This window comes from Elaeis guineensis, chromosome 9 (genome assembly GCF_000442705.2).
Source record: "Elaeis guineensis isolate ETL-2024a chromosome 9, EG11, whole genome shotgun sequence".
NCBI lineage: Eukaryota > Viridiplantae > Streptophyta > Magnoliopsida > Arecales > Arecaceae > Elaeis > Elaeis guineensis.
In genome coordinates this window covers 6,105,208-6,119,912 of record NC_026001.2, presented here as the reverse complement: position 1 = coordinate 6,119,912, position 14,705 = coordinate 6,105,208, and the positions used below count along the sequence as shown (strand labels likewise).

The 14,705-nt window shown below is 36.5% G+C and overlaps 1 protein-coding gene across 1 annotated transcript; it reads right to left on the bottom strand.

Moving 5' to 3' along the window:
• Positions 1 to 115: 115 nt before the first annotated feature.
• On the bottom strand, positions 116 to 13,681 carry LOC105051934 (long chain acyl-CoA synthetase 9, chloroplastic). Its single transcript, XM_010932582.4, is given in 14 exon segments — positions 116 to 299; positions 302 to 425; positions 2,575 to 2,687; positions 2,690 to 2,780; positions 2,888 to 3,022; positions 3,109 to 3,240; positions 4,291 to 4,408; positions 6,520 to 6,749; positions 6,853 to 7,026; positions 7,148 to 7,279; positions 10,185 to 10,457; positions 10,918 to 10,998; positions 11,991 to 12,518; positions 13,431 to 13,681. Coding segments are annotated over 13 exon segments (2,088 nt in total). The 5' UTR covers positions 12,438 to 12,518; positions 13,431 to 13,681; the 3' UTR covers positions 116 to 261.
• Between the last annotated feature and the right edge of the window lie 1,024 nt (positions 13,682 to 14,705).

The following is a 14,705-nucleotide window of genomic DNA, read 5'->3' as shown; positions in this document are numbered from 1 at the left end:
TCTATTCTGCACCTTAATAAAATTCCGAGTCATTAACTCAGAGTTCATCAGTTTATTTAACATCTTATTGAAAATAATGAAATTATAGATGGCAAATTCTCCAAAAAAAAAAGGCTGGATTAAAAATTAAATATTTTGATTGAAAAACAAAAGTAGATTGTACACAACGGAGGGGTAATAAGGAGAACAGTCCCACATCAACAAGAAAAATAACTAAAGCTGCTTCATTCGTTCAAACTGAAAGCCTCATGAACCTAAGACTCAAGCATACAACTTGGCAAGATCGTCAGCAAATGCCTTCTAATGTTCTCTCTCTTCAGCTTGAGTGCAGCCGTGACAAGACCAGACTCAGGTGTCCATGGTTCGGGAAGCAATTTGATCTTGGATGGAATTTCAAACTTCTCCAAACGTGCTTGTTTTGCTGCCTGTACCATATCAGATCAAAATGAAAAACCAATAACTAATTGTACTTCTATTTTTCCATCATAGAAATATTGGGAGCCACAAGTACCAGAATACATCCCTACTAGCAGTTTTGTGCTGGGTCATTCTAAATAAATATTATAAATGATGAGAAATCAACCATAAAGAAATCAGTCGCAGAAGACCAGAAAAATAGATAATGCAATGATAAACCTTGAAAGAAAGATCGACCATACCCTACAACCATATGATAAGAGTATGCAAATGCAGTGACGGGGATCAGTAACAACAGAATACTTAGCAGAGCTGAAAACCAATGTGCAAAAATCATATGTTAAAAAGAAGGGAAAACTCCTTCACCTAAAAGAAAAAAGGAAAAAAATATATTGGTATTCTTGGCAGAAGGATTCCCACTATTTTAAAATTTAGAATTCTCTTGAGACATTTGAGAGGAGGAATTGGTGTCCTCCATTAGGAGGTTGTTAATTTAATTTCTTGCATGGTTGTCGAAGGCCCAAGGTGCATCAACATGCCAAGATTTCTTGGAGCATAAAGTGCAAGGTATAATGCAAGGCGGACACCTTGACGGCCTTGACAAAGTGAGGCACAAAAATATCAGCATACATGCAAATATTAGTGAAAACATGATTCTAACAATGAATTATCAGTTTATGAGCATAACTACAATAAAAGAAGCATTAGAATTCAGATTTATACACATATCAGATGTGGCATGTCAAATATCAAAATTTCAAATATAGCTGCAGGCCTACAGCTGCAGCTGTGCCTGAAAAGGAGGGGCTAGTTCTCTTTTGCTGGATAGAAAGCTGCAAGCCGGCAGCAGAAGAAAAGAGGAAGAAGAAGATCAAAATTTCAAATACAGCTGCAGCTGCGCCTGAAGAGGAGGAGAGCTAGTTCTCTTTCTGCTGGATAGAAACATGGCTGCAGGCTGCAGGCCTGCAGCAGCAGAAAGAAGAAGAAGAAGAAGAAGAAGAATAAGAAGATCAGAATTTCAAATATAGCTGCAGGACCACAGCTGCAGCTGCGCATGAAGAGGAGGAGGAGCTAGTTCTCTTTCTGCTGGATAGAAACATGGCTGCAGGCCTGCAGCTGAAGAAGAAGAAGAAGAAACTACCAGATTAAAGGATCAGAAAGCCTTGTGCCTGGGCTTTTCTTCAACAAGCATAAAAAGGTGCGCTTTTGTGGCGTCCAAGCAAAGGGGGCTCGCCTTAGGGCAGGCGAGGTGCAAGGCCTGGCCTTTGCATGGGCCATGTCACCTAGGTGCACCTTTGACAACACTCGTTTCTTGCGGCGAGACCCTTTTAGGATAGCCACTTCTTTGAACTGCCACCTAAAGAAATGCACATCGACTCGGTTCTTAGTGTAGACTCCTCTATTTAACATTACTATCCTCTCTTCTTTCAACAATAATTTTGCGCTTATTCTTAAAACTTCCTTTTAGAATAAGGAAGAAAGAAAGAAAGAAAATCTCAGCTGCATTCAAGATGGACCATATCATCAAGCTCTGCTATAATTATGAAACTTCAAAAACTGCTCTCACCATGATAAATTGAGATGGGAAATTGTGGTAGGGTTGTCCCAGAGTGCATCAGTAGGGCCACTATACATTAGCCTAGGTGTATTAGCTCGTGCATGGTAAGTTACTAAATAGGGTGTAGAAAACCAGCAAGCATTTCATGTTTGGTAAGTCAAGAGTCATAGTCTGTTGGTTGTCATACTTCTAGGCATTCAATTAGGACATAAGAACAGGTTTTGCAGAAAAAAGATGCTACAGACGGATTAACATTTCGTTGTTGCATCATGTGTCATTTTCTAAATTACAAAAATGACTAGTATATCCCTTAAATCTGATTGGGAAAATTTAACCCCACTAATAAACATGAAATAATAAACACGCATCAGCCCTAGTAACTTAGCATACTTTTAAAATGAGCATTACATAATAACATTCAATAACTTACAAACAATTTTCCAAAACTAGAAACCTTAAATTATTTTTGGAGGTAACGAGGATGGCTGTCCCAGTAAATCATACATGATGAAACCGGGGGAACCCCCTTGCATTTAACACAGTTTCTTATAATTATTTAATAAACAATATAATAAGAAAAATTAAAAAAACATGCAAACCTCTACTAATGATCGATGTACTTCTTTGACAGTTTCCTCCTTTTGGCATAGATCTGCAAAACCACTGTAAGCAATTCCCTGCTTCATAGCCCAATTTTCCACTGCTTGCTGTGTGGTACCACAAGTGCGACAGAGTAACTATGAAAAGGATCACAATGGAGCATGATGTTGTCAACATAAGGGCTCACAATGAGAACAGCTTCTACCTGCAAAGGAATAGTTATTTTGTGATAATAATGTGACTTTGCTAGCAATCTTTATATCTGAAGAAGTTGGTTTGAAATCATATGACAGTATACACAAATTTTCATACCTTTCCTAAAGAAACATATTCACCATGTTGGAGTTTCACTATGTCCTTCTTCCGATCAATAATTTCAAGGCAACCATCAGGGTGAATACGCCCAATATCACCAGTATAAAACCATCTCATCCCCCTTTCATCAACCTTTGCAAAAAGACATCAATACCTGGTGATTAGCCTCGAATGAATTACATAAGACAAGTTTCCGCAGCATCACGGTAGCAACCTACCTTGTAAACCTCCTTTGTTTTCTCTTCATTTTTGAAATATCCTGGAGTTACATTTGGACCCCCAATAACTATTTCCCCTCGAGGCATTGGTGAATCTGTGATTAAATATCCGCCTTCTGGCCAATCAATCAGCTGATACATAGAAGTACCTTATGTTAATGATTGTGGATGTTTTACACTTAATAAGAGGAAAAACTATGTAAAGGATGTTTTTTCAGTCAATATACCCGTGTGCAGTGAAAAATAAGTATTCTTCATGTGGAACATAAGGAAACTTTATAAAGTATTGGATAGCGATGCATATACAGTGAATAGTACAGATTTGAAATTATGCATGGAACCTCTTATCCATTGCAGTTCTCAATACCATCTAGTTGCTGTGACAAATGAGCTTCCACTGGCTAGTCCTCAGAAAGCTTGAACATCCAGGGCAGCAAAGACACTATTACCTCATCATGATGTTGATTTTTTTTGCCATGAGGCTTTAATAGGCTTCAATATGAGCAACAAGAGTAGAAATAGAACATGAATATTGCTAAAATTTAAAAGATGATTTCTTCTGATCCTTCAACTGGTTCTTTTCCTCAAAACCACAAGAATATGTGGTTCTAATGCTACAGCACTGTGAGAGGTAGTTTGGTCATTTTGCTAAGAGAAAGCCGTAACAAAGGTTCCAATGAGAATACTAAGAACATATACAAGTAATGAAGTGTAGAAAGAAATCATATATAAAACTAAAAGTTCTTCAATTGTCGTTGTCATATACACTTAAGTCTTAATAGATAAAATAACTACTAGGGGTTGGATTCATGTGGACTGACTCTTATGCCACAGAGACACTTTTTGCCAACTATATGATATAATGATAAAATCCTGCTGAAAGTTGCCAATCTTTAGAAAATGAATAGCAATAAAACAATAGACGAATGAAAAAATAAAATCCATGAAAGAATGGATACTTTGTAAAGTGAACTTCACGAAAACAAAGAACACATAAAAGATCAGCATATATAAAGGCATCATAAACTCTTATCCTTTCCTTTCCCAAATAAAGGTGTAATCATAGGAAAGCAGATAATAAAAGCATTAAAGAAACCATTAGCGATAGGATGAACTAGTCATGTCAAAAAAATTCCTCAAAAAGCTACAAGTGTCAGAGAAATGAAAAAATAACATTCGTACTTTGATATATGAACAAGGAAGTGGCGCACCAACACGACCAACAGATGCGTCATCATATTCAGAAAATGTTCCACCAGCACAAGTTTCAGTGAGACCATATCCTTGCCCTATCGGAGCCCTGGACGTCATAAAGTTTCACAGGCTTTAAGCCGCTACAGATTATAAAAATGCAAATATAATTAGGTCAAATAATTAAATGAACCTTTATTGACTAGAAGCAGTCCCCGTTCACATATAATTGATTAACTCAACATTTGAAGCTGCAATACTTCTAACCTCAGAGGGATTCATACTTGAAAACTAGTTACATGTCTTGCTTAGTTTAGCTAGGTCCCCTATAAGAAAGCTGATTGGTACCAAATGAGTTGGAAACCCAAAGTTTTTGCACTAAAAATGGATTTTCACACGTCCCATATCTTCTTCACAGAAGCGTCATCTTAAAATTGCATGAGACAACCACCGACATGGTTTAAAAATCATTAAAACAGGATAGTACAACTGGTTCCGCACATATCTGGCACAAAACCAGCACTTGTATAGGCATGGGATGCCGAAACAGATGTATGGATACATACCGCCCATACTGGTCAATACCAATTTGTAACAATGGTACTATATAGGCTGTACCAGTTGGTGTCAATGGTTTTTTGATTTTTTTCCAGAATCTATATGTTTCAATAGTAACATCCCTGTATTCCAATGGAAAAATGGTATGGAGTTCGGTACCAGTATTTAAAGCCTTGGTCACTGTAGAAGAATAAATGGCTTCAAAAAGGCAAGATGCTGACATTACCTAGCATTGACCTTCGTTATTATATTGCAAGGATGCAACATTAAGACAACCCAACTTGATACCTTAATAAAAATGTCAAATAAACAGGATGGTTTCATAAAGAATCTATGTCGGCAGAAGGTAATTTCAAACATGCCTGAGGCCCAATGGCCAATATAATATACTCTTCTCGGAATTTACCTCTTCATGTGGCATCATTGCGAACAAGGAATCCAGGCTGCCAAAGATAACTAACAACCTTTTCTACATGTCTTGACATTTCTGTACATGAACTAGAAAAAAGTATTGACAATATTCCTGGGATGTTATCTTGGCTCCAAATTTTCAATTTAATTGAATTGAAAAAGATAAATTGAAAGGGCAAAGATGCTTTTGTAGTTCTTAGGAGTGAAGAAATCTGAGATATCACTTCCAAATATCCAACCTTCTTAAAAGCCATGATGGCTATCCTTGTTTTACAATGTGTATTTCCACACTCATGCAACCAGCATTCAAAGCTGAAATCGCACTTAGAAGTTGTTCTTGTAATCTCACTACCATACATTTTTCTCCAAACCTTATCTAAGAACTCACTGGTGCCTTTCTTTATCTGAAACTACCTGACAAAGAGTCTTCCAAAGTCCCAACTATCATCAGCATCACCCACACTAATGGAAACCTTTTGCACGCTGCATGAACTAAACATGGGGATTATGTTTCTGGTTGGGAATAGAGAAGTTGAGAAATAAGCTTAAATTATGGAGAAAACAATGCCATGGTATAAGATTACTGGCTCTAGCAAAGCCCTTGATTATGAGAGTTTACATTCATCTAGAAACCTCTCTGCACATTTGAATTTGTTTTTGAAATTTCACCAACCTTTTCTCTGGTATGCTAAAATTGGGGTTCCTCTAAGTCTAACTATATCCCCTGCAAATATAAAGGTCAAGAACAATTATGTACTTTTATTTTTATGTAGTTACATGCCTCCACTTATCTACACTCAAGATCTCTCAATGACACTTGCATGGAATTATGCGATGCCATGCCTATCACATTCCAAATAGTTGACCAAATTATAGAAAATTCAGGAATTATAAGAACAAAAATACTCAAACACCCTCCTCAAAAAGCACTAGAAATTTTGTCAAAATATGCAAACAGCTCAGGCTCTAAGTCGCAAATACAAATCTGTAAAACTAACAAGAGTGTTTATTCTATTTTGTTAAATTTGATCCATTATCCCAAAAGGAAAAATTATTGCAGAATTACGTTTGCATGAAGCAACAGTCCTTGAGCTGCTACTTCATCTTTTCCTAACATATAGAATAATGAAAGCATAAATTCTTATTTACAACACATACCATTAGAACACCTGCAAATGCATGTAATATGCACTCATAATTTATTTTTTTATTATTTTTGTTTATTGATAAATCTCTCGGTATCATACTAACCCAAGGCATATATTGATAAATCTTTGTGTATCACCAGAGAGAGGAGCCCCTCCAGACAGTAGAAAACGAATATGACCACCCAAGACCGCTCGAACCTTTCTGAAGACAAGAATATCCCATAGGATTTTCTCTACACCCCATGCTCCAAACCAACTTCCGTTAATAGCTGCCAACCTACGATTATATGCGATATCAAATAATTTCTTTGATAAGCCACCCTTTGCATCTACCTGAAATTTAGTAAGGGAAAAAGAAAAAGGAATGCATGCAATTAGTCTCATAGAAATCATGTGAAGAAATATACTCAAAAATCCACATGGAAAATGGCATTACATTTTTCCACACACCATCACGAACACGGTCAAGAATAGCAGGTACAGAAGCCAACAGTGTTGGTCCCAAGATGGAAGCATCACCCTTTGTTCCTTTCTTTATCTTGTTCGATGTATCAGTAAGAGTCAAAGGTGACCCATATCCTATAGAACTTCCTGCTGCAACCATTACATGCTACATGGGAGATAAGGTTAGTAGTCAGAAAATAAGTTAAAGAAACGAAGAAGCTTAATAATGAATAACATGCATGAAGTTTCATCTACGTTCGAAGTTGATATAATTGGAAACATCTTACCTCTGCTGCCAACTCAAGAACATGAGCTAGAGGCAGGTATGCTAAATATCTGTCCTTATTACCAAGTGCAGGGACAATTGTCATAACAGCTGAAACAGTAGCTAGGAGATTACCATGTGTCATCATTACCCCCTTCATGACAGAAAAAAATAATTAGATGATAAGTAGCCTAAGAAAAATCCTCAGCATTGCTGAGTTTTTAGTAATACAAAGATCTAGATGATGGTTTCTCATGCATACTCACTATAAAGGGATTCTAACAAACATGCATGTGCGAGCGCTCACGCAGACAAGTGCTCAAGCATGCATGCACACATGCGTGCACGTACACACACAAAGAAAGGGGTTTGAACCCAAATCCTTTTGGTGCATAATACACGGTTTGCCATCTAAACAGAGGAGGGCTAGACTTTCATTAATAAGATAGGAGCCCAGATTCTTTTGGTGCAAAACACATCATCTGCCATCTAAATAAAGGACGGCTAGATGTTTATTAATAGGAGATGAAAAAATGTATATAAGATGACAAAATATTAGAAGTTAAATGTCTTGAAGGTTTGGACATGTGTATCAAGTGAATAGAATATGATAGAGCTAGCAGAACTAGTGCAACAAAATAGATGGCAGGCCATATAAGTCAAGAATCCATGTTGTTTAGCAAAATGCTTTAGTAACATAGAAATCTCACATGAAAAGTTACACATCTGACATGTAACTTCTCATTGCTCTGTTCAATGACATTGACACAATACAGGCTGTCGGTAACTGGTGCAGTAGAAAAGTTACACTTCACCTTTGTAACTTTTTTGGTGCGATTTATTTGCGGCATTACTACTCCACTCTTCAAGACTTAATCACAATTTGCACATTTAAAAGTCAACAAAATGAGTCAAATTAGCCATGTTTGACTAATTTCAAATAACACATCAAACTAAACTAGTTATACTGATGTAAAAAAGCAGCCATTTTTACCACTCGTTGCATATCTGTGAAATCTCTGGAACATTTAATTTTTGGTTTTTGGGCATTTTTGATGTCACTCATGGTTATCATCATAGATTCTCTATTCAGATAACCCACCATGATAGGATTTTGGCTCCAAACTTGTACCATTAAATTCAATCAATTACATAAACAAAATTCTCCATTAATTTAAACAATGGTTCAGAATTCAGAGAATAGCAAAAAGGAGATTGAAAGCATATAAGCCGCATAAGATACAAAAGCTAATGTTGAATGTTTGGAATTGCTCGTAAGGCACCAAGAAGATGAGCTTATTATTGAGAACTATCCACTTACTACTTACTCATCTAGGTTATGATCATGACATTCTAATGTGCAGCAAAAATAATTCTCCAATTGTTAAAAAACAAATTCATGTTGTATGGACAATTAGTTTCGATGCTAATGATGACAAATTGATAATGGAGATTGATTTGACAATTATTATGAAACAATCGGTTAGCTTTCAGTGTAAAGAAGATCAAAAGCATGGTTGGGACCAAAATATAGACTAATTCAAGAACAGAGAGATATTACCAAAAATTAGGCCCTTTAGTGGGAAGGTACTTTTGGGTAAGGCCATGTTGTCCCATCTTCCCATATATTCTCAGTGATCAAGTCTATAAGTTAAGGTCGTTTCCCTATTGGTGGCAAGATTGGAATTTGAATGTGGTCATCTCTCAATAAGAATAAAACAATTAAAAGATTAGAAACTAAGGCCCTCAAAACATTGACAAAAAGAAAGGCTCTTGAACAAACTAGTAACATATTCCTGCACTAGTCCACCTATATTGTCATTCTGAAATCTTAAGCCCTCGATTTCTTATTAGGAATCCATTCCTCATACGCAATATTTTTAATGGGTCATATTACCATCATATAGCCATGAAAAAGTGAAAGCATAGCAAAAGAAAGGATGGTTTACTTTCTAAGAAAGGAAACAAATACAAATAAGAGCTCTGACAGCAGATTTAATTATAAATAATTAAAAAAATTTACAAGGGAGTTCAAAAAAGAGCACTGTAGGCAAAAACAGTTTGTGTGAAATGTAAGGACCCAAAAGACAACCACTGACAAAACAGGTGCTTTCCATTGAAATTGAGAAACAGAGGTCTTGAAAATATATGTTTGTAAAGAAACCAGGAGAGCTAATCATACAGTATATGGATATGGTGACAATGTGATATAAATTCAGCTAGAGATAAAAGAAAATGACAAGGATATGTAACAAAGCATATAGAAATTGAAACATCAGAATAATTGATTTTTCTTATAAAGCTTGAAAAGAAATAAAAGGACGCCAAAGAATTTCAACACCAACTAGCTATGCATATAGATGAACTCCTTTATAAAAATAACTTGATAGCTAACAAATAAAGTAAATAACTGTTTAATGATCAAGCAATAGCAAATAGATAGATGTATCAATGCATGTGCATTATCTGAACTTTCTCAGAGCATCTAAGTTGATGGCTGACGGAATCAAGTTACTAATCAAGATATATGGCTAACTAACAGGTATAGTACATATCATAGCAAGCAGACTGTAATCAATTACTAGGGATGCATGTGCACAAGCATTTGTGCACATAGAGACCCACAAAAACAATAATGTATACAAGCATGCCTGCACAAGCACAGAGATACAGATATATACACATATATGTGTGTGTAGATTTGATGTAATACATGAAGACCTAAGTCACACATTGTTGAAGTAAATTCAAAATGTCCATTTATCCATCATTTAACGAAATCCACACCACAGGTAAGTGTTCTACACAGCATGAGCAATCACATACCGAGGTTGTTTCATGGACAAGTCTCAATTTTAATCACATAGCTCAGCAAGTTGGAAATGTTTAGCAATCTGAGGTCGTAAGGTTAAAACATCATCAACCATGACTACAAAGTACATTAAGATAGCTTCAATCCCAGCTTACCAGTAAGAAAAATAAAATGATTTAGAAAAGCATCATAAAATATAATATGCAAACCAATATAAAAAGAGGGGAATGTTTGAGCTAAAACCAACCTTAGGCAAACCAGTGCTACCACTCGTATACATTATCACTGCAATGTCAGCTGAGACGGGCAAATATGCATCAACAGGGTTTTCCCGACCCAGTCTCTCTACTTCCACAAATGATGTCATAGTCCAACTAGCATTCTTCTTAGCTGATGATACTTCATTCGAGATACCCTCGTCATTCACATAAATCACACGTTTTACATTGTCAAGTTGTCCCCTTATATCAACCAGCTTTTTTAATTCTTTATGTCCACAGATTACAGTTGAAACCTCTGTCTGAACAATGATCATGAAAAAACTTGTTAAGCATCTGGAAATATCAATGCAATACCATTACAAGAGAAAGATTGATGGAATAGGGAAAAACATAAGTACACCATAGATGTAGATAAAGTACACTTTAGGTATAAATGAAATGTCGAGATTAGAAACAGAAAAGTGCAAATTTGAATGACCAAATCACTTCGGAATGAGAAGAATAAATATTACAAGAGGACAATGGCAATACTTTCAAGCATAAATACCACAGAGGGCCTAGGTTTCAAACAAAACACCACCACATACCCTTAACCATCCATGTCACAATATCGAATACATAAATCTGGCTATATCAGCTGAAATGTGAGCAGAATTTGAAAGAATATAAATCATCAGTGCATGTTATACATCAAACCTTAGTCAAATTGATGCAGGATTACATAGACTACATATGTCGCGAAAATGCACAATATCTGACCTCATTTAACGAGTGACAAAGAGCCTCCTCCCCCAGGGAAGCATATATAGTGACCACTGTGATATTTTGCCTGAAGCAACCCTATTCAGGAAAAGCCAGAATGGTTAGCATTAGCATTTGAAAATGAAAGTCAGCTGGAAATTACGTAACTGTTATGCATTACACTTAGTACTGCCACAGAATCAAAAACCCTAAGTAAAAATCTTGCACTGAATTAATTTGCATTTCAAGATGACTAGTTAAAATGCACATGGCTATGACCCAAGATTTTAGATGTAAAGCCAACAAATACGTTGTTTAAGATTTACTTTACAATATATTAATGCAAATAATTTAAATTTTGGTAATGATCAACAAATCACTGTCAATTTGGATTTTGGCAAACATGTGACTCTTATTAGGCAAAAAATTTTGGGAATCCCAACTTAAGGAGATTGTTTCTTTCAGTAACTTCTACTGAGAGTCCACCAATGCTATAATCCAATTTTTTTATGGATTAGACACAATTGATATAAACTTTTCGAGAGAGAAGTCTAGTAAGGTTATTATGGTAATTGAAAAGTTGGAACATCAAGACACTTTTAAATATTGTTAGGATATAACATCCCACTTATGAAAACCAAGTTATGATTTAAATAAGTAATTGCTCACAGGACACACTCATGTTTTATGATAGTTCCAAGTCGAATTGTTTCCTATATTTTATAATAATACTCCTTAGTCTATGCTAAGCAAACGTGGTTTTGCAATTTTACTTTTAGTATTCAAAATTTTTAATTTAAAGTTCGTTAGTATGCGATCATATTCATGTAAAATGCAAATAAGATGATTCACCCTTTAAACTTTCATTTTCTTAACCACTAAAAAGCACATCTAACCAAAAGAAAAATGCCAAAAAGCATATGCCCACCTATGTCCATATTGTTTGCTTACACATCATAAGAATCTTCATCTTTTACTAAGCATTAAGAAAAGTGATTCTCAAGCACATGGCATCAAATCAAACAGTTTTTACTTTTTAGATTACAAATTTCCTTTCCAGCATACCATAGTTATCGGATCAGATAAACCACCTGCAAGGCAATTAGCCACTCTGCCCGTGTGTCAGCAAAGATAGCGACGCGCTCATCCTTTTTGTGGCCGAGATGCACTAGACCGGATGCAAAATTGCAGACGGCTTTGAAAGATTCACCATAACTCATCCATTCATAGTTCCCCAAATGGAGCTTCTCAAAAGATCTACCATCCTGAGTTCGTTCTATTTCCCTGGAAATAAGCTTACGGGAGCCAAACAAAGGCTTGTATGGAAACAGCTTGCAGGAATTCTCAAACAGCTCAGCAAGTGTTCTGATCCCTTGCCAGTGCGTTTCCACTAGGGAACTGAAACGGTAGTTACGAATTGCATATCCAGGTTCTCCACCAACATCAGCAGGCACTCCCCGCTTCTTCCCATCCTTTGTTTTACGTAAGACAAAAGAGAACAGAAGGGGCACAAAGATGCCAACAATATATGGATTCATATCTTCCAAGAAAGTTATTTAATTTTCTACTGCTCAAGTACAGCAGAAACTTTGAACTGAAAGACTTGACACCATGCAAACCTGCCAGGCATTTTTTTTTCCCCAATAATGAAGCTTCCATAATAGTAACAAAAAGCAATACTCTAATATACATATACATTTCTGAACTAAACAAGCATTCCTTCACAACACATAAGAATCAAAAAGACTTCTTCGAGAATGGACAAAATGCACCATAAGCAAAGTTCTTTTTAGCTGTATTTTACATCTCCTACTATGTGAATCTAACTGCTGTGTGCTAGTCTCGTTGAAAACGAAATTTGAATTTTTCAGTCTGAGGAGTTCATTCGTTATTTTGATTCTAGAAACCCAAATGTGAGGGCAATATTAAAAGTTGATGAAATTCAAAATTCCATGGTTCTAAACATAAAAATCAAACAATAAGCCTTTTCCACCAATCTCAGAAAAGAGAAAGGGTAAAGAAACCATGAATTTAACATAAAAAAAGCAAAGAAAGAAACACTTAATGAAACATCGTCATCCACCATTTTACTTTCCGTGAAAGAAAATTAATTTCAAGAACCCTTCTCAAATTCCAAGCCGAAAATTTCGAAATCCATATTTTTCTTCTACTTCTAATCTTTACTTATTTAGCCAAATATCTGCACCCTAAGAATAGTTAAAATCTTCCACAAAGGGAAAAAACTACGACCATCTTAAATTCGAAAACCCTTCCAAATCGACCAAAAGAAACAATTTTTCGCAATACCACGCGCATCACGAGAACCACGATCAGCTCCCATAGCTCCTAGATCAACAAAATCTCGAAACTACTTGAAACCAAGAAACCGCACACATGTCTGAAACCCATCAGGAAACAAAAACCAATCCGTCCAAAATACCAAATCGAAGCCAAGAAAACAATCATCAACAACGAATCTTGATCTTAAAAAAGAAGAAAATAAAGTCAACGATTCGAGACATATTGCGCACCCCTGACCTCCAGCACTAAACCACCGCGTGATTCGATGAAGAGATCGGTCGATCCGCCTTCTTCTCCTTGGAAAAAGAGAAACCCCAGGAGGAACGGATTGGAGGGAGAGAAAGGTTTATAAGGTGAGGAAGAAGAGGGGCGGAGCCCTCGAGAGGTTCAGAGCTCGGGATCTCAGAACGAGCCTTCGTCAAACCCTCTCTTTCCCTCTGCCGTTTTCTTCAACTCGCGTCGCGACTTCGTTTTCTTCGTTTCCGTATTTATACTAGTTATCCAATGCTACGAGTCGGGTCGGAGAACACGAAGACGACTCGCTTTGAATAGGCTTTGGGCAACGATCTGGGAAGGGGAATCGCTGGCTTAGTCAACTGGGAAGTAGACCAGGGAAACGGGAATCGAGTTCGAGTACTTCAACTTGGAGTGGGCTTGAAGTGTACTTGCTGAAAGGGGAAGACCTAGGAGGATGGGGATTGTTCGATTATTACAAGAAAATGGTTCAAATGATTGGGTCTGGCCAGTTACGTGACAGGACTTCAATGGTTTGAGTCTGACCCCATCCAAACTGAATTCAAATTTAATTGAGCCAAATTGGCTTCCTGGCTTGGCATTGTTTCTAGCGAACATTTTTTGCAGGGTTGGTGGAAGGACTCTGTTGTATCAATAAAAAGGCATCAGGCATGTTTGATTATATATGTTAATTAACCATTTGACTCGAGCATCTTCAGCTGATGACCTAGACGATATTTGAATTTGCGAACTCTAACAATTCGAGAAGATGCCAATAGATTGAATCGATAAAGTCACTAGTTGTTAGAGACTGGTAATTTTAGTTCAATCTTGCCCTTGTTCTAATTTCAATCAAGTGTTATCCCATTTAATTCCTAGCAGTGAAGGTACTTTGGCAATCTAAGTTCTGTATGGTGTTAACAACTCGCGTTAAACTGATTTGCAACATGTCAACATTATAAATCTGTCCTATAATATATTTTATTCCCACAGTCACCAATTTCTTATTTCTATTTGATAGGGCCTTTAACTCCATCAATTCATACCATTGCTATTTCCTTTTCATCAATTCATGAGTCTTTGGACTTTAAGCTAAATCCAGAGCAACCTCTAAGCCATGGATGTTACATGTGCTGTGCTTGTTCTTTGCCAGACCTTAGTCAGCATATTGTTAGTTATTTGATAGGAAGTGTTGGAGGGTATTTCTATATCAGTCGAAGACGTGAGGTGGAGGGCCTTCGGATCATACTATGCATTGTACACATGCTCAA